The sequence below is a fragment of the Ailuropoda melanoleuca genome, chromosome 12 (assembly GCF_002007445.2).
Source record: "Ailuropoda melanoleuca isolate Jingjing chromosome 12, ASM200744v2, whole genome shotgun sequence".
NCBI classification, from domain to species: domain Eukaryota; kingdom Metazoa; phylum Chordata; class Mammalia; order Carnivora; family Ursidae; genus Ailuropoda; species Ailuropoda melanoleuca.
The window spans coordinates 54,290,680-54,315,918 of NC_048229.1; the positions used below are offsets into that span (position 1 = coordinate 54,290,680).

General features: G+C 61.0%; 1 protein-coding gene across 4 annotated transcripts in view; it reads left to right on the top strand.

The window, feature by feature from the left end:
* GNAO1 (G protein subunit alpha o1) overlaps window positions 1-25,239 on the top strand; it is a 169,993-nt gene that overhangs the window by 138,736 nt on the left and 6,018 nt on the right. For 2 of the 4 annotated variants that reach the window (XM_011231771.3, XM_011230660.3), the window contains exons 4-6: window positions 5,386-5,546; window positions 10,533-10,661; window positions 12,496-12,625. In XM_011231771.3, coding sequence (XP_011230073.1) covers window positions 5,386-5,546; window positions 10,533-10,661; window positions 12,496-12,625 — 420 coding nt within the window. Of the gene's footprint in view, window positions 1-5,385; window positions 5,547-10,532; window positions 10,662-12,495; window positions 12,626-16,425; window positions 16,580-18,643; window positions 22,729-25,239 lie in introns of those variants that run through there. The other 2 variants (XR_004619000.1, XM_002912245.4) reach the window with 2 other exon arrangements.

The following is a 25,239-nucleotide window of genomic DNA, read 5'->3' on the forward strand; positions in this document are numbered from 1 at the left end:
GTCTCTTTCCTAAAAGTTTCCGCAAATGTCCTGGGGCTGCGTGTAGTCTAAGTTAGCAAATACGGATTCTTCGTCTATCCCAAACTGTTCACTGAGGCCAGCGGGATGATTGGCGGGGCCCAGACCATGTGCCCACTGCTGGAGCCAGGGGACAGAGTGCTCAGGCCAGGTCAGAGGAAGTGCTCTCCTTCAGGGAAGCTGGGGCTCTGGGACCAGAAAATGGAATGGAAGGCATCTCAGTGGCAAGGGACTGGGATTGGGGGAGGGGAGGCATCCTTGCTACTGGCCCAGGAGGAGACCTGGATGGGAAGGTCAGGCCCAGTGTGAGCACCTTCCGCTGGGTCCCTGAAGGCAGGCAGACAAAGGGACAAGGTCCTCCTCTGGCTCTATTAATGGCTCGTCAATCTTGGCACCCACAGGGCTGGGTCCACCTAGCACCTTCCACAGTGCCCCAGAGCAAACTGGCAACGTCCCTCCTTCCCTTCCAAGCCTGACCCCTCATACCCGGCTGCTAGAGCTCCAGCCATTACATCCAAGTTCCAGCTTCAGGAACGAGGAAGTGAGAGAAAAGGGTGCAACCTGCCTTTTAAAAGGGCATTCTACTTTGGTTGACCTCTCATTGGGTGGAACTCGTCACTTGGTCACGCCTAGCAGCAAGCAAAGTTAGGAACTGCAGTCTTTTATTTGGATGTCAGCGTGCTCAGTTCTCTTTCTAAGGGAGAAGGAGAGAATTGCTGTCACACTAGCAGTCTCCTGCTGGCTGCTGCATGAGCAACAGACAAGAGAGAAGCAAGGGAGGGGAGAAGCCTCAGGAGGAGGACTGAGGGCAGCCAGGAGAAAGATGGTGCTGGCTTGTCCCCGGGGAGGTGTGTGAGAAGATGGGGAGAAGTGGTCTGACTGAAAACAGCTTCGACGGAAAAACCAGCAGGACACCCGACTTGGAAGGGGAGCGGCAGAACCAAGGGTGACGCCTAGTGTGTGTCTGAGCAGCTAGGCTAGGGGTGGTGCCAGACACTGAGCTGGGAGAGACTGGGGAGAAACAGCAAGGGCAGCTGCGGGGGGGGGGGGGGGGGCCGCCACCGGCATGGCCCCCAGCACCACCACACCTTGGGCATGAGAGGAAACTGGGAGGATAGCTCCAGCCCCTGGTCTGTCCCCTGGAGAATTCCCAGCAAGCCAGCTGCTCCAGCCTTCCCCAAGCTGTGCAGTGCATCCTGCTGGAATTCCAGGGCACAGGTGGGGAGGGAGACAAACAGAGGAGTTGAGGGTGGCCCTGGTTTATAAACCACCCCTGGCCATGAGGCGCGGTGCGTCTCCAAGGCACTCAGATCAGAGGGCATCTCCGCGCTCACCCCCACCCTGGCTCCCTTCTCACAGATCTGACAGAAACCAGGAAGGTGGGCCCCAAGGAGGAAGTTGCGAAAGCTCTGGCCAGGTTCACTGCCGCAGGCCGTGGACAGGACGGACGGCAAGCACGTGGGGAGCTGAGGAAGACCAAGGTTTCCCGAGGTCACCCAGGCACTCGGGAGCAGCGTCAGTATGTAGGCCCCTGATTCATAGGCCTGTTTTTAGCCCCAGGTGGAGGCAGCCCCCCTGCTCACCCACCCTGCCTGACTCACTGCTGCCTAGGGCACCCATCACCTGGGCCCCGGGGCCAGCTGTCCAGGTCCGTGCCCCAGGGGAGGCTCAGATGCTGCAGAAACCCCTCTCCAGCCCTGGTCAGCGCCTGGGAGGCTGGCCTGTCTTGGTGGCAGCCCTCCGTGTCAGCTGAGCGTGACTTAGGAATCCAATGGCTGGGATCTTTGGGACAAGACCCCGAGGGGGCTGGATCTAGGCTGGCTGGCATTGTGGGCTAGGCCTGCCAGCCTCCAGGCTGGTTGTGGCTTCCTTCCCCAGGTAGACAGCCACCAGAACTCGCCCATGCACCTTCTGCCGTGGACAAGCCTCTGACACGTGAATAACTCCCTAGCTGGACAGCTCAATCCCGGAAAGTCTCCACAGAAGGCTTTGCCCCCCCCCCTTACCTTTTGTATGGAATCTTTTGTCAGCCACAGAGTGCCCAGGGGCTAAAACTCATTTCCTCTGTGTCTCTCCCACCCCAAGGAACACGTGCAGATTTCCAGCCATTCCCCTCACTTCTGGAACACCCGACTCGGGTGAAGTAGTCTGTGTGTCCTCTAGCTCAGAGGACTGGGGGCTGGAAGGGCTTGAGGGGAGAGTGGTGAGCTAATGATGAACACCCGACGCCAGGGGACCCGTGAGGTCAGCGATATGGCAGGTCTGGGCACCCCACTCGCAAGCCCCAGCAAGGGCTCGGCCCTCCCGTGGGCTCCAGCCCATGCACACTGAAACTGGGAAAGGCAGCCGGAGGAGGGGTCCCTGGAATGCCAACACCAACTGCCCAACCCAGGTGGATGCAGCGGGGCCCACTCGGCCCTGCACCCGCTCAACTCCCCGGACCTGCCTCTCCCAGTGTTCCGTGTCTCGTCTGGGACCAGGCCACAGAGAGGATGCACGGCCTGAACACCATGGCGCTTTCCTTCTTCTTTCTGGTAGCTTCATTCTTAGGGGCTGGCCCAGGACACGGGCCTTGGTGATACTGCTGACCCTGGGGGCACATCCTCTCAGGCAGAAAGATCCCAAGGGAAGCACACAGTTGGCCCAGAGTGGGGCATATGCCCGCCAACGACCTCACCGCTTCCATACGTAGCTTCCCTGGCCCCCCACCCCAGGCCCCTGACCTGCACTGGAAGCGGGACTGGGTCCCACGGGACGGTGCGCTTGTGAACACGAAGGGGCCGGTGTGCAGCCACCCCCGCTCCTTGCCTGGCACTCCCAGCCACACCTCTTGCCCAGCTGCTGGGTGTCCCCCTGGGGCAAGCAGCGGCCATGAGGCAGACATTCTTCAGGGCCCTCTGGGGCATTGTGCAGAGGGGCCACGTGGTGGGGTCAGGAGAGCGACCTGAGGCAGGCCCTGTCACAGGAGAAACGTGTGAAGACTCAGCAGGTAGGGCTTGCCCAGGGCTGGGGCTCACACGGGCACCTCGTTGTCCTGGTTTGGGTTCCTCAAAAAGTTGACCTGAGACAAGGAGTTTATTGGGGAGGTCATTTCAGGAAGCACCAAGGGACAGGGGAAGTGACACAGGGAAGAGAGGGAAACCAAGGGAGAGTGGATGTCATGCAGGGCAGGGGGCAGGGATTGGGGCTTGGGGCAGCCAGGGCTCGGGACCCTGGGATCCTCTGGAAGCCAGGCACATGCGTCTCGGAACATCTCCCTGGGAAGTGAGGAAACCCGGCTGTGGGCCCATCGACTCCTGTCTGTTCTGAGCACTAACTCCCAAACCGCGCAGCCTGCCACCCGCCTGGGAGCAGGGTGCCCCCCGAGGCAAAGCTGGGGAGCCAGGCCCTCTGCAGGAGCCCTCTGCGGCAAGCGGGGCAGGCGCCCCAGTATGACTGGGGCTTTGCAGGAGACCCCCTGGTAATGCCTGTCACCCTTGGTGTGGGCCCTGCGTCAGGCACTGTGGGCCATCACAGGCGCTGGTCGGCAGCCGCTCTCGGCACTTGTGGCTTATCCCCAGAGACCGGTCTGGGGGTGGGAGCCTCCTGGTGTCGAGTCCCAGCTCTGGCACTTCCCACCTGTGGGCATAGATGAGTGCCTTCTTCTGTCTGGCCCTGTTTCCTGACCTGTAAAATAGGGCTAGTTACACAGTGCTAGTTAGTTACGGCCGCAACGGTACTAAGAAACCTCCCCTAACTTGATCACTTACAGCAGCAGTTATTTCTTTTTGTGGGGCAGGAGTTCAGCTGGGGACCACAGACCCAGGGTGACACGCTGTGGTCCGTGCGTCCCTCATCCACCTGCTGGATGAACAGGGGAGCGCGGGCGTGTTCATGATGATGGGGAAGGCCCAGCAGGACAAGCGGGACCATGTGAGGCCTCAGAAGGGCTGGCTGGGGAGCTTCCACATCCTTATATGGGCCAGAGCATGGCCCACAGCCACTCCCAGTCAAGGACAGAGGAACTGTTCTGCGTCCAGGGGGCAGCAACCGCAAAGAGAGGAGGCAAAGGGCAGGGACTCAGGCAGGGGCGGAGAGCCAGGCCCCTTAACGCAGTCTGGCGCCGCCCCTCCGTAAGGTGCTTGGTGCGCACGGTGCTGTGCTGGGAGGTCCTGTGGCTGCTCCAAGAGTCTCTGCGTCTTCAGAGACCCCTGCCTTCCCAGTTTGGGTGTTAAGGGACGTGGTCCATTGCCTCTGAAAACAGTGACCCTGCTTGGTATCCCAGAGGAAGGGGAGCGGGGGGAGACAGCTGTTCATTACGCCGTACTGTTTACACAAGACCAACAGAGTCTCAGCCTCCACGGTACGCCTTGGGCAAATTGCAGCCCCTCAGACAACAGTGGAGGGGGAGAGAGTCAGAGAAAGGCAAACTCCCTATCTCTTTATTCACCCTTCTACCTTTCCCTCGTTTAACCAGAACTGGGCCTCCCTGGCCCCCGGGGAGAAGTAGGCCACAAGTCAATGGCAAATAAGTAACTAAAAATTAATAAAATTAAGTTTTGGGGGCGCCTGGGTGGCTCAGTCAGTTAAGGGTCTGACTCTTAATTTCAGCTCAGGTCATGATCTCAGGGTCGTGAGATCGAGCCCTGCATCAGGCTCCTTGCTCAGCACAGAGTCTGCTTGAGTTTCTCTCTCTCTCCCTCTGCCCCTTCCCACTCACACTCTCTCTCTCTTTCTCTCTGTCTTTCAAATAAATAATATCTTTTTAAAAAATTGAGTTTTAACTTTGGACCAGCCAAGGGCCTAAGCTCTTGACATTGAATATTGACGTGACTGGACAGCCAGCCTCTTCATGCCCCTTCCCCCAAGGGGCTCAGTCCCCTGGGGCCCAGTCCCTCAGCTCCCTGCAATTCTCAAGTAACCAGAATGTCCCTCTCCCTGGTTTGTCCAATTCCAGGGACTTTGTTCCACCTGGGTAAGAAGTAGAGGAAATTACATTAGTTAAGAACATTGATTTTTTTCCCCCAAAAAACAAATATTCTGCAAAACCCCAGTTTTCTAAACAGATGAAAGCAGGGCTGCCCTGGTTGAGCTGGTGGGTGGAGAACAGGGCCCTGTCCTGTCCTCTCCCTTCCTGCCCCCTGGAGACACTCAGGCTGCACGGGGCGTGGTTGATGCTGCTGCAGTAGGACATTGCTGTGACAGAAGGCCCTGAAGGCCCTCGTCCCCCAGGGCCTAGGAGACCAGACTGTGTCCATACTGTGTCTCGTGGCCCGCTTCTCCTGAGCAGGCTGAGGGCTGAGCTGTTGTCCCGGTGCCCTAGCCCGTGCCCAGCCAGGGCTCTGACCCCACCGAAGCCTCAAACCCGCCACCCCTCTCCCCTCACAGGCTGACGCCAAGATGGTGTGTGACGTGGTGAGTCGGATGGAGGACACCGAGCCCTTCTCCGCAGAACTGCTTTCCGCCATGATGCGGCTCTGGGGTGACTCAGGAATCCAGGAATGTTTCAACAGGTCTCGGGAGTATCAGCTCAACGATTCTGCCAAATAGTGAGTGTCTCGGGGCTGGGGAGGTGCGGCAGAGCAGGGCACTGAGGCTGGCGTGGAAGGGGAGGGGGCGGGCGCACAGGGAGGGCTCCTGGGCTGAGGCCAGAACTCCCGTGTTCTGCCACGGGTGTCAGGAAAGGTGTCGGGAAGGAGTGGGAAGGGGCATCTCCCGCCCCCTGGGTGAGGACAGCCCGGGAGGCAGAGCACGCAAGAGACCGCTAGCTGCAGAGCTCCCGGAGCGCAGGGCCCACCCCCACCGGGCCCTGGATGGGCCCTGGCACTCCAGAAGGAGGGTCTTCAGTCTAACAACTTATTCCCTCTGGAGAAGCCCTGATACCATAAGTACAAATCAAGAGCCACATAGGCGGAAAATAATGGACATGATGCCGTTTTTGTTTCATTTTAGAGAAAACAAGCTTTCCATTCTTCTATCTTTAAAATGAATGTTTTAAATAAGAATAAGGAAATAATTGAACATATCCTTTGATAGTGCGTTATAACTAAATATGGGGAAGGGAAGGAGAGAAGGGAAGGGGAGAAGGGGGAGTGAAGGCAAGGGAAGAGGCTGGATGGAAGCCAGAGAGGGCTGAAAGGGGGACAACGGGAGAGGTAGAGAAGGTGGCCTGTGGGGGCTCTTCCTGCGACAGCAGCTTTGTCACTTCAAGTTGCACACCGTTGTTCCCCAGATCGGGGGCTCCACGGCTCTGGGAATGGCCCTCACTGGCTGGGGCATGTCTTCTGTCCTGGAGACGTTGGGACTACAGCCCACTGTTGCAGTCTTGTGCCCAGGTTGCCAGTGGGAGCCTCTGGGCTTAAACCCATGGCCTTAGGAAGTGTGTGCTCCGCCAGTGATCTGCCTCGGCCGTCCTCACCCCTGCTGCTCTGCCGGGACCACTCTGCCCCAGGAGACATTTGGCAATGTCTCCCCAACTCGGGTGGTGTTGCTGGCATCTAGTGAGCAGGGCCGGGGTGCGGCTGAACACCCTGTAGGGCATAAGGCGGCCCTCCGTAGCAAGGGATCTCTGGGCCAAAGCGTCAGTAGTGCTGAGACTGAGAAACCCTGGCCCGCACCCTGGCGGTGGGGCGGTGGCATGGGCCCAGAAAACGGCACTTGCTCATGGACATTGAGTCGTTTCCGTTGGCCACAATGACCGCTACCGAGCTAGGCACTCAAGTAAGGTGAGCGCATCTTCCCGCTTCTGCACACCCAGACTGTCTACCGGGTGAGTGCGAGGTCCTGGGAGTCCCAGGTGGTCGTGAGCCGGGCCCTGGGCCCTGATGAGCCCCCAGGGACACCTCGGTGGGCAGGGTGTGAGCCCGGGGGTTTGTGCCCACAGCTGCTGGTGCACACTCAAATCACGCTTCCCACGGACCCAGGTCGTCCCCCGGAGCCCCTGCTGGGCCCCAGTCCAGGGCCTTCCCATTCCCCCACTCTGCTCGTGCCGTCAAATTGTGCTCTCCACTCAAAGTGTTGTCCTTTTAATTATAACATGAATACATTGCAAAAAAAATTTTTTTAACAATGCAGAGAGATATAAAATTAATAGTAAACTCCTTTTCCCTCCAACTACTATTTCCATTTCTCTGTCCCCGTGTTGTCCAGGAAAACCTGACGCTCCCACCTGCCATAGTATTGAGTGGCCTGCAGGATGGAATTGGAGTTCAGCTCACCTGCCCGCCCCCCATGTCTCTGCCGCACTTCCACTACCAGTGTCTTGCCAGTTAGGGGATTACTTGTGGTTGTTCTGATGGTTACCTTATAACTTTGAGTAAGAAGCTTGAGTCAATATTTGTCAACTCCCCACCAAGTCATCTGAGGAAACCCACCCCCTTCTCTCTGTGTTTGTCTCTGGGACAGGGTCCTGGGGCAGGCGAGGGCAGGAACCTACAGCAGTCAGGTTAAGGAAGGGCCTTAAACCCTTCCTGATCCATGGTGGCTTTGCGGTCATGGTTTTAGCAGCCGGATCCCTTTTTCCGACAGAATCCTGGGTGCGATATACGACACAGTTAACAGTGGATTTATTTGACAGAGAGAGAGAGGGAGCCCCATAGGGGCTGTCTCTGGGCCCAGTTCCAGGGGGATGGTATGAGTGACTCCCAAAGGCCCACAGCCCTTCACCAGGTCCCCCAGCCCGATCCCCTCACTTGACAGATGAAGACACCAGGGCCCTGAGAGGACAGGGTGGTGGCCGGTGCTGCCAAGCTCCCTGCATCCAGGCCTCTGTGGACAGGGCTGGCTCTCCCCTTGCCCCTCTGGATGATGCTGAAACAAGCCCCAGGAGCCCATAAACCAGAGCACGTCCAAGCAGGGGCTGTACAGACTAGTTCCATAGTCTGGTTAGTACTGTTTTTTCTCCTGCCCTCTCTCTGGAGCCCACCCATCAGGCTTTGTTCATGCACCCGGCTGAGACCGCTCAGGCTCTCGACCCCCTCCTTGCAGCACTCCCACACACCCCCCCTCCCCACTTCCTGCCTCTGCCCTCCCTGGAGCCCTTGAACCTCTTCCAGTCCGCGCTGAGGGCCTGGGTGAGCTGCTCCAGCCTCGTCGCCCTCAGTTCCTCACACGCCCAGACAACTTTCACCCGTCTGGGGCCAACCCAGCCCTCCCTCCTGAGTTCTGCCTCCTCTGTGTCCATTCAGACGCCTCAGCACATCTCAAATTTACACGTGCCACCTGACTCCCAGCTCCCACCCGTCCCCAAACCTGCCCTGCCCCCGCTCTTCCTCCCACTAAGAGCAGCTCTGTTATACCACGAGGAGGCAGCTCTAATGGGCTCTGCCTCCCACATCCCGCCTGCCCCAGGCCCCGGCACAGCTGCTGCTGCGGTGCGACCTGCCGACCTGCCGTGGCCTCTCACCTGCAGGGACCGGCAACCTCCCAACAGGTGTCCCTACTCCTCCCTCCCGATGATCTGCTCTCCTTACAGCAGCAGAGTCCTTGTTCCCACACTCTACATCAGAACCTTCCAGAAGCTCACTCAATGTGGGCGCCCAAGTGCCTACAAGCCGTGCCCCACCCTTGCCTCCATCACCGCACTCCAGTCCCACAGCTCCCTCCCCCTGCCACAGACCCACAGGATGGCCTCTGACCCTGCAAGGGGAGAGGCTCAGCTCCCCTCAGTCTCCACTCCAGTGTCCTCCTGCCTTCCCCAGCCCCCCTCTGTCCAACAGCAACCCTCCTCGGGCTGCCTCCTTACCAACTACCTGCATCCTTCTGACATGTTTTAGATCCTACTTACTGTTAATTGTCTCACACGCGCATGCACACACACACACCAACTAGGCTCTGGGGAGGTAGGGATGGTATTGGCCGTGCTCACTGCCTCATCCCAGCAGCCGGGACGACAGGGAGGGGGCACATCCAGTGGGCGCTCTTCCCACTTGCTCACCCTTCCCTCCCTCGGCCACGTCCCTGCGTGAGGCTCAGCCAGCACAGAGAGACAGAGGGCCAGATTTTCTGTCTAAAGGAGGTTTCCCTGGCTGGGATGGTGCAGGGGCAGGGGGGAAGACCAGAGGCTCCCCAGCTCTGGTGTCCAGCTGGAGACAACAGAACAAGGGTCATTTCAAAACCAGCAGAGCTCCTAAGCAGAGAGAGAGGGTGCGAGGGGTCACACCCAGAGGGGTTAGGAGGATTGGGAAGGGCTGGGAGGGCCTCCTCCAGGTGGAGCCCAGAGCCCAGATGCTCCCAGGGGCCTGGCCAGGAGACGCTGAGGCAGCCAGCGCTCCCAGGTCTGCTCTGCAGCCTCTGCTCCCCTCCTGCCACAGAGGAGAGCAGGCCTGGAGGCCTGTTTAAGAGCACGGTATCTGGAGTCAGGCACACCAGGCTCCAATCCTAGCAGGGTCCCTTTTCTAACAATGTGACTTCAAGCTTACACCTCCTACCCCTGGGAATCCCTCATTCAGTTGTATTTCTCTAGGGAAGACCCTCGCAAGGATTTGAGGTGGGCCTGGATTATTGGTTTACCAGTGGAAACCCTCATTGGTGAAGACGCCCCCCTCCAGCCCCATGAACATCCTTAAGCTGAGAAACCAAGCCCCACGTGCCCCAGGGCTAGTGCTAATGACGGGCAGCCGCTCCACACGCATCCTGGGCCCCCACATTGTCCTGTGGCTTGGACCCTCGGAGCTCCTTTCCTGTGCACTGTGTGTAGTTCTCCCCTAGCACAAGGGGTAGGTGGCCCAGCCAGCCCTGTGGGTCACTGAATCCTCCTTCAGGCCTGGCCCACCGCCCTCCTTCCTGGTTTTCCAGATCCCACCCCCACTTCAGGTTCAAGTCTAACCCATACAGACCCCCAAAGCCCTTCCAGGTGCTTGGCCTGGATGGGTCAAGTGCAAAGACATGGTCTGTCTCCAGAGCCAGCGGTGATGTGAAAAGAGAGCACTGGTGCCAAAGATGTGGGTCCGAGCCCCTGCCTGGCTGTGTCACCTCTGACCTCTTTTCCAAGGGCATCAGACGGGAAGATGGGGCAGACGCCCTGGTAACTCTCAGCAAGTCCAGAAAGGTGGGCAGATGCCCAGAGGCCTCCTGGAGGCACTCAAGAGTACTGTTAAGGGGTGGACCAGATGTCTAGGTTCGAGCCCCGGCTCACAGCTGGGCAAAGCCTTATCTTTGTTGACCCTCAGTTTTCTAATCTACAAAACAGTACATATAACTCAGGGCCACTAAGGATGAAACATGGTCACACAAGCGAAGAGTCAAATGTTAACTATGGGCCGCTGCTATTGGCACAACAGCATTACAAACGTGTTAGTCTCATGTTCTTCTCTAAATGCACCGCCCCTGGAACTGTGCACGCAGCCCTTGGTCTGAGCTGGAGGCTCATTGAGAATGTGAGGGCAGGACAGAAGCTGCTCCTCAGTGGCACCTCCCACTCTCTGCCCCCAGCACGGGGTGGGGGGGGGTGCCGTCACTTCCACGGCCGGCCCCCAGGGGGCGCTGCCCAGGGCTGGGCTGGCTTGTTCAGGGCCCCTGTGTGTTGCCCTCCCCAGCTACCTGGACAGCCTGGATCGGATCGGGGCCGCCGACTACCAGCCCACCGAGCAGGATATCCTCCGAACCAGGGTCAAAACCACTGGCATCGTAGAAACCCACTTCACATTCAAGAACCTCCACTTCAGGTGAGGCCCGGGGAGCCTCCGGAACCCTGGTGAGGGCACTGTGACAGTTGGGAGACACCGGCCTCTCGGCCTCGTCTCGTCTCGTCTGCCTTGGGGAACTTTCCAGTTGGGACAGGCAGTTAGATGTAAGAAGGGACCTGTCTGTGTGTCTGTTTTCCTCCAAGTTCAGGGGCCAGGACGACCAGGGAGGCTTCCTGGATGAAGCAACCTGGAATGGGTCTCCCAAGAAACAGGGAGGATTTGAGTGGACAAAGGAGGGAGTCCTCTGAGGAGAAGGAGGAGAAGGAGGGTGAATCCCCCAGGTGACCCCTTGAAGGCCTCGTTGTGGGAGGGGAGGGAATGAGGATGGATAAGCCCAGCAGTGTCTGTGAGACCCCAAGGACCCAGGTAATCTCAGAGCTGGAAGGGGCTTAGAGACTAGCTGACCCACCATCTCTAGGTACATGTGGGGAAACCGAGGCCTGGGAGGAGCAAAGCTGTCCCCAAGCACCGAACACAACTCAAGTCTGGGAGCTCAGAGCACCTGAGAACAGAAGCCTGAGGCAGGAAGCTGGACTTCTCAGGCCTTCTTAGAGAGCTGTGTCCCCACCTGGGATAACCTTCCTGTCCTGAGGCCTCAGAGTCCCTGTCCTGCTCCCGCCTACCTTCCAGACGTGGTTTCTGGGTGTCCGTGGCACAGGAGGAGAGCCAGGAGGTCAGGGACCACAGTGTAAGGCCCTGTTTTGTGGCCCCCTGTCGCGCCTAGGAGGGCTGGATCCCACACCACCTCCCTCGCCCTGGCCTGCTCTCACACAGACTGAGGGGGCTCGAGTTCTGCCCCGGGGGCCCTGGACCCAGCAGGCAGCACTGGACACAAAGCCTCCCCTGAACCTGGGGAGTACAGCAGTGGCTGAGTGGCCCCACAAGGTGTCTCTCGCCTTCTGGTCTCCTCAGTGTCTCCAACCCACACCTCTGGTCACAGGGAGGGGACCTGGGCTCGGGGCTGCGCAGCGGGCAAATCGTGACAATCAGCATTTTGGAGGGGCCACAGAGACGAGGGGGCCATGCCCCTGTATTTCAGATGCAGAAGCAGGACCCAAGGGAGGTGGTGGCAGGACAGGAACTCAACCTACTTCCTTGCCCTGAGCTTACTGGCTTCTGCCTGCAGCGGTTCTCCTCTGTCGAGAGGGCCTGGGGTCCCCATGCACACTGGGTCAGAGCCCGGGCCTGGGAGGCTGTGGGTCTTTGCTCAGGGTGGGAGACTGACCTCTTACCTCCAGGACGTGGTCGTACCTGCCCACAGTCTCCTCCCACAGCCCTCGTGTTTCCTGGCGGGTGGTGTCTAGTGGGGAGAGGCAGGCAGCCATCTGCCGGGGAGGGGTGGCATGGAGCAGAGGTGAGGCTCTGTCTGCAGAGAGATCCAGGTCAGACCCTCGCTCTACCATACCAGCCCTCGCCAGGACCACGGGCCCTTCACCCCTTGGTGCCTCCCTTTCCCTCTCTGTAACAGGTGCCGATCCCTGCCTACCTGACACCCCCCTGGCCGGTTTGGAGTTTGCCCAAAGCACAGACATGACCAGACACACGGAAGGCCAGGAACAGGCTATGCATGCTGCCCTGAGAGGAGGGCCTCACAGAAGCGTTTACTGTGGGCCAGCTGAGGCACCCCCCCTTTGAAAAATTCTCGAGATGCAAGGGCAGGTCTCTGAGCCCTGGCATGTGAGCACATCCCAGAGCTGGTCCAGACGGCAGCAGTTCGCCCGTCAGCACCTGCCACGGGGCTCCCTGGGAGGCTAGGGGCTTGACCAGGCATCCCCACACCCACCACTCACAGCTTCCCTGTCTCCCCCGCCAGGCTGTTCGACGTCGGGGGCCAGCGATCTGAACGCAAGAAGTGGATCCACTGCTTTGAGGACGTCACAGCCATTATCTTCTGCGTCGCGCTCAGCGGCTACGACCAGGTGCTCCATGAAGACGAGACCACGGTGAGTGGCCCCGGGCCCGCCCGGCCCGTGGCGGGACGGGGAGACTCGGCCTCAGTGGCCCCGGTGGCTCCAGGGCGGGGCCAGCTGTGCTGGCTGGGGTTCGGCTGTTGGGGGGCCGTGCCCGCTCCCTCTGTGGCGACGGCCAGGCAGACGCCCCGTGATGCGGTTGCAGGAGAGGCCACCGCGGGTGGTTAGTGCCTCTTCGGTAATCACAGCAGAAGCCCGGAGGCCATCGGGCCAGAATGGAATTAAGCCAATCCTAAAAGAAATCAAGGTGCAGTCAAGCAAGACTTGTATGTAAGACAGAAATAGCCAATCTTAGGCCTGACAACCCGCCCTGAGTGCTGGCCGGGCTATGGCCAGAGGAACTGCGTGCAGCTGGTTGGGGGGGCGGTGTGGGCAGCGGGGCACGGGCCCCTCCTCAGAGGAGGATGGCCAGGCTGGCTTCAAAGGGAGGTACGGCCTTTCTCTGAGCCTACTTCTGGTTTGCTGCCAAATTCCGGGGGCTCCCTCCTTGCTTCGGTTACTATTATCTGTCAAAGTGGGGTACCGATAGTACTTTCGTCGTGGGGCCATTGGCAATGGAATGAGAGAACGCGCGTGAAATGCTTGGAACCGTGGAGCTGGTGGTTGTACCGTCACTGGCGAGCGTCCCTATGTGTGAGGGGCATCCACTGAGCAGTGGGCCCATCTATACAGCCTGCAAGGGAAGCTGGGTGTTGGCGTGATGCACCCACGGGGTCCCTGGAGAAGAGCCCAGGGCACCTCGGGGGGTCATGGGCTCCTGGCTATGGGGTCAGCCCCTTCTGTGGGAAGCACGCACAGACCCTGGGCCCCCAGCCTCTCACAGTCAGCGCCGAGAGCTTGAAGCAATGCGTTGTCATGGCAGGCCCTGAGCAAGGCGGTCTCTCTGGGTCTGTCTCCGCCTCAGTCCCGGCCCACTGGTCCCACAGGGCTTCTGTGAGCATCAGATGGGCTGCAGGCTGGGGGTGCCACACCATGGGGAGGGACTGGCACATGGACGAGGCTTTTGGCAGACTGGGACGTGAGCCGCCGGCGGGGGCGGGGGCGAACCCCATGCTGGTTTGTCTTCCTTGCCCTTCCACTTTTGGGGCCAGCTGAACCGCTGAGTTGAGTCCCGGCAAAACCCCCTAAGCCCTGCCTTGTCCAGGGGCGAGGTTCCTGGGCCTTGGCCGGGAGCTCCTTCTGGTAACGCTGTCCCTCTCAGTGGCCTCGGCAGGCTGTGGCGTCTCGGATCCCTGGAGCCGGGCGGTGGGTAGATGCGCACATTGGGCCATGCTTGGACCCGGATTCACTGACTGCCCCCCACCATGCACCCCTGCACAGGGACGGCCCTGGCACATCTCTCACTGTTCTGCTGGTTGACTCTGTGCTTTTGAAGCAGCTGTTCACCGTGCAGTGGCATCCCCCCACATGGTCTGGGCTCCACTTGGCTCATCTTTTCTCCCTCCAAAGCCTGGGAGCAAGAGCAGGGCTGGGCAGTGAACGCGATGCTAGCCCAGCCACAGGTTGCAAAGAGAGCAGAGAGCGGGAGGGCAGGAGGGCCACTCTCCCTGAATTCGCCTCTCGCCTATGACCTGCCCTCCCGGGCCTGCACGCAGCTTAAACCCAAGTCACAGGCTCCACAGCCGTGGGGCAGGGCCGCTCACTCATGTCTGGAGCTCCAGGTGGAAGCGAAGGGACATCTGTGGGTCTGGCAGCCACGGGGCCTCGAGCTCCTTGGCCCTCGCGTCACCAGTGAACACGGGCCTTGTTGGGTGCCAGGACTTGTGCTCGCGTAGCCGTCCCAGTCTGTCCACCCTGTACAGCCCGGCCACACCTCTGGGAGCCCCTCACCAGCCCTGCTACTGAGTGGAGCACAGCTTCTGGGGAGCTCTCCCCCCAGGCCCCTCCACCTCCTTCTCTTCTTGACTTCACTGTCCCTCTTCCGCCTTCTCTCCCCTCTCTTCCTGCCCCATTTCCCCTGCCCTTTTGCACAAGGGCTGAAGCACAGGACCTTGGGGAAGCCAAGGCCAGGAACGGGCTTTTCCTGGAGCCCTTTCCACCCCAAAGCAGGCTGCCTGTGCCTCCCGGGAAAAGCAGCGGCCCTCCAGGAATGGGCTTCACGACATGACAACCGCTCACAAAGGCGCAAACAATACCATGGCTGGAGAACTAAGCAAACGTCTGTGTGTCCAGGACTCGGCAGCTTTGGGCGGCTGGGGAGCCAGAGCCTGGCCCTGCCCTTGCCACTGGGTGAGCGTGGGCAGCCTCTCCCTTCCTCCTTCGTAAGATGACCACGGTGGTCGAGCAGCCTCATGGACGGCAATGAGGCCCGCTGCACTCAGGACTTTGTGCTCGGGAGACCGCTGTGGTCGGGCTGCTCCATCCAAGCGTGTGGAGAAAGGACAAGCTGTGGGACATGGACACTCCACCCTCGGGAGGCAGAAGCTGGACCCTGGCTGACCGGTCCTTGGTCCTCAGACTTCCTGTGTTCAGCCCGCACGTCCCTCCTGTCCTGGGGCAGGAGCGGGGCCTGCCGGGACAGAGTGGTCTGCAGACGGCTCCTGGAGCCTGGCCAGGGGCCCGGGGACTTGGGGCTGCCCCCCACCCGACCCACCCACCCCCCCGCGAGCCGCCACACCCACTGCGCCCCAGCAGCCCAAGGGTTTCATCCTGTCCTCATACCCCAGGCCAGTGGCTCCAGCGGCCCCGGGCCTCGGCCTGCCACCGCTTCTCCACGCCACTATCGTCATCACCGCCTGCAGGGCCTTAACTTGCCAAACCAAGGCCAAAACCATGCGCAGATTCTGAGAGACGCTCCAAGCTGGGCAGGTATGAAGTGCCTCCCTCCAACTGAAACCATCAGTTAAGAGTTGAAAGCACCAGGTTGTCAGGGCCCCGCCGGGTGACTTGCTGTGACTGCCTGCCCCGCCCACTCCCGCCTCCCCACCCTCGCCGTCCTCGTTCTTGGTCCCGGGCGACCGTGGCCTCCGCCAGCCTGCATGGGGGCCTCAGGAGGGGCTGGCCTTGACTCTCTGGACCCAAGACTTGTGGAACCAATATTTCAGTTTTTTCTTCTCTCTTTTCCTCCTGTGTTCTGGGTTTTTATCTTCCTTTCTGTATTAATCTGTTTTGCTGGGTTTCTTCTTGGGGTTCTTCTGGCCACTCTACTGAGAAACCAGCCCCAACAACTCACCCAGAGCCGCCGCCGGCCCAGCCGCGGCCCAGCCAACCAACCCCATCCCCCACCTGCACCAAGGCCACAGCAAGATCACCCCCCAGACGCTGTCCCCCTGGTGTCTGCTTCCAACTCAGGATTAATTCGAGGATCTCTTCGTCCTCGGTTAATGTTTCCCAAAGGAATGCGAGCACCCTCCCACCCCCGCTGGTGAAACCGAATGAGACCCCGATAGAGAACTCTGCATGGCCCGTGGTTCCGTTTAGACGTGTTGGATGGTGGTGCTGCCCCCGTCCCCTGCGTGCATGGTGCATGTCCTCTCTGTGAGCCGGAGCCCCTCCGGGGGACTTCGCTGCCCTGTCCCAGGGTGGCCCTCCGCAGGGGTTGGGGAGGTGGGCAGCATTCCCCGCCCTGCCCGCCCTGCTCTGCCCCAGCCTGCCTGCGTGTGGAATGAAGTAAGGAGCGTGTCCCATTTGTCCTGCGGGTCCTCCTGTCTCCGTCCCTTGGTGGCACGGTCGGCCACGGCGGTCCCCTCCTTTGCTTGGTGTGCTGTGTCAGTGGCCGCGGGGAGTCAGGCCCGGGCACTGCCAGCCTCACCTGCCTCTCCGCTCTGTTGCAGAACCGCATGCACGAGTCCTTGAAGCTGTTCGACAGCATCTGCAACAACAAATGGTTCACAGACACGTCCGTCATCCTGTTTCTGAACAAGAAGGACATATTTGAAGAGAAGATCAGGAAGTCCCCGCTAACCATCTGCTTCCCCGAATACACAGGTAGAGAGTCCCTGTCCCGGCAGGGACAGCAGGAACCTTCGCAGCTGCTTCTGGCCGCGCGAGTTCCCGAGGGAGTCGCCCCTTGGCCTCGCCTGGTCCGACTTCACCGTGCTCTGAGGAGGCACGGCGTTCTGTGAGGAGGAATCCAGCACAGAGCAGAAGACGGGCCTCCCCCGCCCCCGACCCCCCAAATGTGCTGTAGGGAGGCAGGCCGTGCGGTCAGGGGGAGCCCAGTTGGAATCCTGGCCCCACCACGCATGAGTTATGTGAGCTCAGCGACCTCTTGGAGCCTCAGCTTGGTCATCTGTAAACACAGATTATCAGTGAGGTGACAGCACCAGGGCGATAAGGGGCTTAAAAGCAGGGGCTTCGAGTCCGGCAGCCCGAGGGTCATGCCCAGCTCTGCCACTCATAGCCGGTTACATAATCGCTGGGACTCTGCCGCCCTCCCTCAGGACTTGCCGAGAGGACAAAGCGAGCTAATGAGCGTGGAGAGTTTAGCGTGGCAGCTGGCACGCGGTAGGTGCTCACTGAACATTTGCTGGGACTGTCATCGTGCTGTCGTGACTAACAAGCACCATAGCAGCACCCTGTCCTGAGTGCTGAGTCCCGTACGGGCTCTTACATGCGGCGAGTGGCCACTGGCCATGACAGGGCTTCTCCAGTAGTAGAGATGCTGGGTTCCCTGCAGAGGGGCGAAGGAGATCAGAGCTGCCTCTGTTAATGTTGCCATGGTTTACCCAGCTGTGGGATGTACGGGCAGCCAGGGAGGACAGCCTGACCAGGACCCCATGCACCAGCAAAGGAGGCCAGAAAGGTGACCCATCGGCTTTTCCAGATGGCCAGAGCCTGGCCAGAGGAGTGAGTGGGTGGAGAAGTGGGCCTCCCCAGCCTGACTAGTGCCCGGCCTGGAAAGCACAGGGCAGGGGCAGAGTCCCAACGATGTGGACCTGTCAGGGGAGCCTCCAGGCCAAAGATGTGGGGGTCACGGCTTGGGGCCAGACAAGCAGTATTGTCTTCCCCTCCCTCAAGGCCAGGCTGACTACCCCAGAGGCCAGGCCCCCAGTAGTATGCAACCAGAGACGGACAAGGCCCTCATGCTCACCTCTTAGCCACGATGTGGGGGTTTGTGGATCCCGCCCTAAGGGACCTGGGCTGTGGCCTGTGGTATAGCAGAAGCAGGCAGGATGGGTCAGTCACCACGGCTGGTTTGGGGCTGAGGAGATCTAAGCGATGACCTGTAGGTCCCAGGGACACCCTCCCTCACCTCCAGCCCTGATTTCAGAAGCAGCTGTGGTCTGGTAGACCCTCAAGGCCTGGCCCGTGTGCCCATGTGCCTGAGGGGCCCGGACCCCCTTCTGGATGTGCCCCTCCCAGGCTTTTCCACCCCAGCCCGGCTCTAAGATCCAGCTCCACTCCCTGCCTGCCCTCAGTGGGTGGTGGCAGCCCTACCATGGCTCAGCCCCAACTCCTGGAGCCCCTGAGGGCTTCAGTGCAAAGCTGGGAGTCCTGTTCTGCTTCTCCCCGGACAGCATCTGCTCTCCCGAAACATCTGTCCCTGGGCTGTCCTGGGAACGGGGCAATGTGGCACTCCCCAGGCCCGCAGCAGAGCCGGGCAGCTTTTAATCCCTGGTAGCGAACAGGAGAAAGGCCAGGGGTGAGAAGGAGGCGGGGAGGCCAAGGCGGCTCACGGCCACCCAGCAACGGCCAAAGGAGGTGACCCAGGGCGGACCAGCCTGCAGGCTGCCGTCTCAGAGCAGGGCCCACAGTATGAAGGAACACTTGCAGCAGGAGTCAGTGGGTGCAGATTCAAAAGGAAAACAGGAGTTTCATGAACCAGGACTCACCCTTGATACAGATGAGGCACCGTGAGCTTTGATATTTTGCTTTGATATTTTCAAGCTGGACGTGACCGCAGACTTGATTCCAGGGCCCCCTGTCGGCTTAGCTGGGCTGTCACGCTCCCCCCGCCATCGGGGTTTGCCCTCAGGGTTGTCTCGGGGAGGCCCGGGCCTGGGGCGGCGTGGCCTCACCTCACCGGCCCGCTCCTGGTCTCTCCTACAGGCCCCAATGCCTTCACAGAAGCCGTGGCTTACATCCAGGCCCAGTACGAGAGCAAGAACAAGTCTGCCCACAAGGAGATTTACACCCACGTCACCTGCGCCACCGACACCAACAACATCCAGTTCGTCTTTGACGCCGTGACGGACGTCATCATCGCCAAAAACCTGCGGGGCTGCGGCCTCTACTGAGCGCCCGCCTCACCCACCGGCTGCCCACCTCCCCGCCCGGCTGCCGCCCCACCCCTGCCCTGGAACCAGAGCGCCGCCACCGCTCACACCGCTCTGCACTTGACAGCGAAGCACCTGCAGCCGGCGCCGAGGAGGGAGGAGGGCACAGCCGCCAGGGGCCACCGTCCCCCAGACATCAGAACACGTGGTAACCCGGGGGCCGGGCCGGGGGGCTGATTGCCCGCGCCGCTGGCCTCCACTTCATCGCTGAGTGTTTTGTCCTGGGGAGGGCGGTGGCCGCCGTTTGGCCCAGAGCGGGCATGCACTACACTCGCTGACTCACACTCGAAGCTGCACGGTCTCCTCCTGTGTGGGGTGGCTCTGGGGGGCACGGTGCTGGCCGGCGTGGGGCCAGCGGGAGCCACCGCTCAGCTTTTTCTGGGGTCTGTCTGGTTGAGGGCGGCTCCGTCACCAAAAGCCAGGGTGGGACCAGCCCAAGCGCGTGTGGGTCCCAGGGCTGGACCTTGGCGAGTGCCTCCCGCCTTCCGCCTGGATCTCAGCCCCCAGGCACAAGCCCTTTCTAATCTGGACCATCCTTCCTTGCACGCCCCTGGGGGTGGCCGTGGCCTTCCTGGGGACCCCCAGCCCTGACTCCTCATAGGTCTGGAGACGCTTCTGAGACTGACGCATTGCAAAGGCACGTGGTTGAGGGTGGAGGGGTCAAGTCCCGCGCCTGGACAGAGGTCCAGGAAGAGGTGGGAGGCGGCGGAGGAGGGGAGGCGGAGGGGAAGTTGCTCTGGTGTTGTCTGGGGTAGGGCCTCACACCCAGGGCTTGCGGGCTCCAGGGTGACCCGTTCACTTTCTCCCATCACCTGCTCCAGAATGTGAGTAGACAGGCTTTTCTGTCCCGAGTTCACAGTGAATCCAGCTCAGCAAGGGCAGGCAGGGCCCTTCACGCACCGTGTTCTGAGGCTGGGGAGGCCCAGGGGAGGGGTTGATGTGGCCCCTGCAGCCAAAGCCCCAGGTTCCTCTGTCTTGGTGGAGAAACCAGGGTTTGTCCAAAGCCCGTGGTGTCCTGCCAGGCCTCAGGGGCAGAGGAGGACGGGCAGATGGGACTACCAGGCTGGAATGTACGCTGTGACGGGGACCCATGCTGGCTCAGACACGTACCCAGTCCCCCACCCTTTTCTGGAAAGAGAGTCCTAGGATGCCTTAGAGGGGCTTTGCTACAGAGGTTCCTAAGCAGAAAGGAGTGGGGTGACTTGCTAACCCAGGCCCCGGCTGGCCTCGGGCAATCAGCACACCTCTCTCTCACACCCAGGAGCTTCCAGTGGGCCAATGCCATCAGCCAACGCCCCAGGCAGGCCCCGTGTGCTTGCACGGCAGGCTCTGCCTGGGGAATCGGATGTGCCCCTGGAGAGGCCTCTGGCTCCTTCCTCCAGCCCTCTGCTCTCCCAGCCTCCACTCTGGGCTCTGGTCCTGGACTCTGAGTGCAGCCCCCTGGACTGCCCCAGAGCCGGGAAGAGCCCCGTGCCGACAGCTCTGGGCTTCTTGGTTCCAGCAGGGATGGCGTTCTGGCTGGTGCATGGGGGCCCAGGGCATACCCCTTAATGCCAAATGCCTACAGGGAGGGGTGCCACCAGTAAGCCCCCCCCCTCCATGGTCTGGCTCTTACTTCTGCCCCTGGCCTCCTGCGGAATCACTAGGTGGACGGGCTGCAGGAACCGCCCCTCCAGCCCAAGTGCACCTCAGTGTTGCTTGCCTTGTTGGGTGCGAAGCACCTTGTACCAGGTGCTGGGGCCCGTGGCCCTCTCATCTAGCACGAGGAGGCAGGAGGGGCAGGTCGCTCGGGCCTTTCTGCTCTCCTGTGCCCTGGGCCGCCCTGCTGCTCACAGAGCTCCCGCCATCCCACCCCGCCTGCCACAGGGGTCCTGGCTGTCTAGTAGGAGCCCACAGGGAGAAGGTATCCGGGACGAATGTCCCTCCCTGTCCACTGCATCTCCCATCCACGTCGTTCCCAGCGGCATCACCGTGGGGAGGGATGACGGAGGGTGACAGATGAGTTTTGGCTCCGTCGCGGGTGTGGGTGTGAGGGGAAGAGACTGAGAGTGCGAGAGACCAGACAGGTGGGTCTCTTGTCCACGGTGGCCCCGTGCATGTCCCCAAAAGGACCATGCTTAAAGTCTGTGAATGGCTCTAATTTAGGGGGTTAAGGAGAAACTGGATTTCTCGGAGGAGCGCCTTTGCCAAACCCATGACAATTGTGCCTGCCGTCTAGATGCCTGTGGGCAAGTTCTGTGCCCCCGCACTGTTTGCCCTAACAAAAGCCCAGTCTTGGCCCTCCTACCGAGAACTGAGAGGTCCCCAGCCCTCTCTGGCCTGACTGGCGGGAGCAGTGCCTGAGGCCAAGTAGGGGCTCTGTTGAACCTGTGCATTCTGGCCTGAGGCGGGTGTGGGCTCTGCACCAGCCCTGAGCAGAAAGCACAGCTCTGGGTCCCTGGCCGACAGCTGTGACATTCTGGGGTCCTCGGCCATCTTCCATGGAGGCCTTAGATGCCCGGGGCCTTGGCCCCTTCCTCTCTCCCATCTCTGGCCCCGATGGAGCCTGCGGGCCTATGGCCATGTGCTCCTACCCAGGAGTGGTGGCAGAGCCCAGGCAGGAGGCCACCACCCCCTCTCCCCCCAGCCAGCTCCACACCCCACTGCGGGAACTGGAGACACCCAGGCCCTCCACGACCATACTGGGCAACAGAGAGTCTCCCACCAGGGACACCCCCCTGCCACGAGACCCCTCGTAGGCAGGCTGTCTGTAAACCCCCAACAGGGAAGGCCCGGGAGTCCTGTCACCGAGGCCCTTCCCTTCTGCCGGGATGAGCCCTGCTAGGAGGGGCTGCCCCAGGAGTGCTTACAGTTATCCCCCCCGCCCCAGGCCGATTCACAAGTTTTTCCTGCCCCTGCCTCCCTTCTTGACCCTCCCTCTTTCCACCTGGCCTCACTCAGAGAGCTCTTTAACCCTCCTGGGAAGTAAACCCACCTGACTCAGCCCCTGCTCCAGACCAGGTGGGGTCTATCCAGCCCCCTTTGAGAAGCCAGGCACACAAAGCCTCTTCTGGCTGTGTCTGTTCTTCTCTGAGCCTTCTGGAAGTGATTAGGGGGTACCTGGCCGCTTTCAGGCACGGAGGCCCGAGGCTCTGGCTCTGTGGCCACCGTGGATTCAATCTGGGGTGCCAGTGGTGAACACCCACAGCCAGTTCCCCCGTGTCCGCGCCCAAGCCTATGGATCGAAGGATCCCAGTGGCCCAGGGCGGTGGGACGGGACACAATACACAGACCAGGGAACAGGGCCAAGGTGGGCACTGCCCCCTCCGACTCCCCACCCGCAGTGAGGCTAGTCCTGAGCCACCCCGCCCAGAGAGCACAGTGCGGCCTTTGCCCTGGGGCTCCGGGGCTCCAGACAGACCCCACCCCAGCCAGACACACGGCCCTGTCAAGGGAGGGCCAGGCTGGGACAGAAGCAGAAAGAGGCCTTCAAGTCCAAAGTCCTGGGCCCTCCTGTCAGAGACGGGTGTCCCTCTGGAGGGGAAGCGCTCAGCCCCAGGCCCAGTGCTCCAGGACCACCGGCGGGAGCCCACACCCCTTTCTCAGCACTGCTGTGACCCGTTCTTTCCTCCCCTCCCCACCCCCATCCTCCTGCCCCTGCTCTTCTCCTGGCTCATCCCCACCCCAGGCCTCCTCCCCATGCTCCCACCCCTGTCCCAGGCATAGGGGAGCCCGGCCGCTGCTCTCCCTCCTTAGCAAGCCTCCCCGAGGTGCAGCGGCCCCACGTCCCAGCCCCACCACCGCCCACCCTACATTAACTGTAATTTTGTAAGAGGAGTGACTTGTTGGTTTAATAAATCTCTAGTTATTGTAATAATTTATTGGCTGCCGTAATGTATTTATTAGTGACCTGCCGTTAATAAAAGAGTGCCAGCTTTCTCTAGTGCCAGCGTGATGCGTTGCGTCAACTCCCACACGACACGGGTCCCCGTGCTCGGCACCTGGCCAGTCCCAGGGCCAGGACTGTGGGCCACCTGGCAGATGGGCACACGCTTCTGGGGGTGGCCGGCCTGACGTTGCTGACCCCTTGGGATGGTCACGAGCCCACTGTCCTGTCCTAGCTTGTGCTTGGTGCGGCCGCACCACTGCCCTGGGGGACGCAGCAGCCAGGAGACGGCAGATGGCGCTCTCCTGCGGCTGCTGGCCGTGGGGGAGACAGGAAGGCGACAGTGGCCAGGAGGGGGTGGCCGTCGCCCGGCTGTGATCTCTGGCTTCTCTTTTCTCAAGTGCTGCTGCCTCCATCTGGCCTATCGCCTGGGTCTGTTTTCTCCGGGAAACGTAAGGACAAGCAGGGTGCACAGGTGGTGGGTTCCAGTCCGTGTGCAGAGGGAGTGCAGTCAGGCCTGCGGGTGTGGAAGGGGCTCAGTGCCGACGCCTCCCCTCCCCACTGTTCACCCGGAGCCTCCAGGATCAGATCCTCCAAGACCTTCCGCACAAAACCAGGTCCAACTATGCAGAATGCCTCTCCTGACCAAAGACCTTTTCCGTGTGGGCACTGTCCCCCCAACTAGACTGTGGGCTCTCAGAGAGCAGGACTTGAGCTGGTCGTTCCCACAGCCGCCCAGCAGCCCAGAAGAGGCCCCTGCATGCAAATCCAGTTGGCGCTGCTGGGCAGAGCAGGTGCGCGTGCGCGCTCTGCAGTCCTGGGCAGAGGCCGTGCAGGGGCTGAGCCCTAGCAGAGTGGACCTGTGGGGCCCGAGCGGCTGGCCCCCGCGTCCCTGCAAGCCCTCAGGCCAGCCCGTGTGCCAAAGGGACGCAGTCCCCACTCGGCTCAGGTGGCCTGGTGATCCCTTCTGGTCCTGGGAGCGCTCCAGCCTATGTCCCCGCCGCCTCCCGCAGTGTCCGAACACCAAAACGGTGCTCGGGACAGTGGTGCAGTGGACTTGGGAGTTGGCCCTGGCCGTGGGCTTCCAGCCCCTGATTGAGCAGCTGCGGGCCCAGGCTCTGTGTGGTGGGAGGCCCTAGCAAGTCCTCTGGTGGCCGAGCGTCCGTCCTCCGCCCTCAGAGGTGACGCCGCGAGCTGAGAACGGAGTGCGCCGGTTGAGGCCAGGAGGTTAACAAGATCATAGGTGTTGACCGAGCTGGTTACAGAGCAGGACGAGGCCGTTTCCGGCAGCTCCCAGAGTGGCCGAGAACCACGCCGGTTGTGTGCGGGGTCCCCAGGGGCAGCTGAGCCCTAGTTCCAGCAGGCCTGAGCCGTAAGAGCAGGGTTGGGGCTGGGAGACCCGTACAGGTCACTGGGTAATAATGCAGTCATGGAAGAGGGGCTGAAGGTGCGCAGAACGGGACGTGACCCTCTTATTACTTATTCCTCTGAAGGCCACAGGCTGCTCATCTTGGCTGGACAAACACATTTGGTGTCATAAGCTCTGGATCTGGCCCAGAGCCGGGTCCCTGTGTCTGCTGTTCTGGGCCCCAGCTCTGTCACCTCTCCATAGTCCCTAAGGGTTGATGAGGCTCAGTCACGTGAGGCGGGTGATGTGCTGGGCTCGGTGCTCTGCAGAGCGGGGCCAGGTGACCGATGGTGGCCACCCCACCGTCTTCCTCACCCGCCCTCCACTCAGATGGAGGAAGGTGGCCACAACTCACCCAGCAATGTCCTCAGCTCCCACTGCTTGCTGGGCCCCAGGGAACGAGCTGAGGCCCTGTGTGCCCACGCCACCTCTCTGCAATGATTTGTCTCAATCTTCTTACCAAAGGGGGACAGCGTGGCCTGGAGCTACCCACGGTGCTGGGTTTGGAATGGATAAGTTCCCAGGGCGAGGACAGGGTCCTTGGGGAAAATGAGTAGCTGTCCCTTTCCCCGGGAAGGTACATTCCATGGAGGTACCACCTTCCATGCAGAAATGGCTTCACTCACAGAAAGATGTGCTCCCCTGCATTGCCAAGAAACATTACCCAAGTTTATGTGCTGCCCCCGCCCCCGTAGAATGAACCAGTCCTTGCCCAGGGCAAAGGGCTCCCCCCCCTCAGGTTCTGCTCTATTGGGAGTGCCCGTTGCAGTCACTCCTTCGCTAAACAGACCTCTGTGGGCAGGACAGCACCCAGCCAGAGGGAGTCTGGCCAGCCCCCCCAATCTGGAGGCAGCCTGGGCAGGACTACCGCCCCACAGTCGTGGCCCCTTGAGGATGCTGGCAGGAGCCTGGCATCCCCTCTGTCCCTCTCCGCTCCCAGAGGACATTTCCACCCACAGACTGGGCTGTAGAGGAAAGACCTGAACGGGAAGTGCCACAGCCCAGCTCCAGGGCTCCCGTCCAGCTCTACCTCCCCCACCCCCACACACCAGCGCCCATGCAGGGAGACCGTCCCATGGCTGGGGACTCTGCCCCA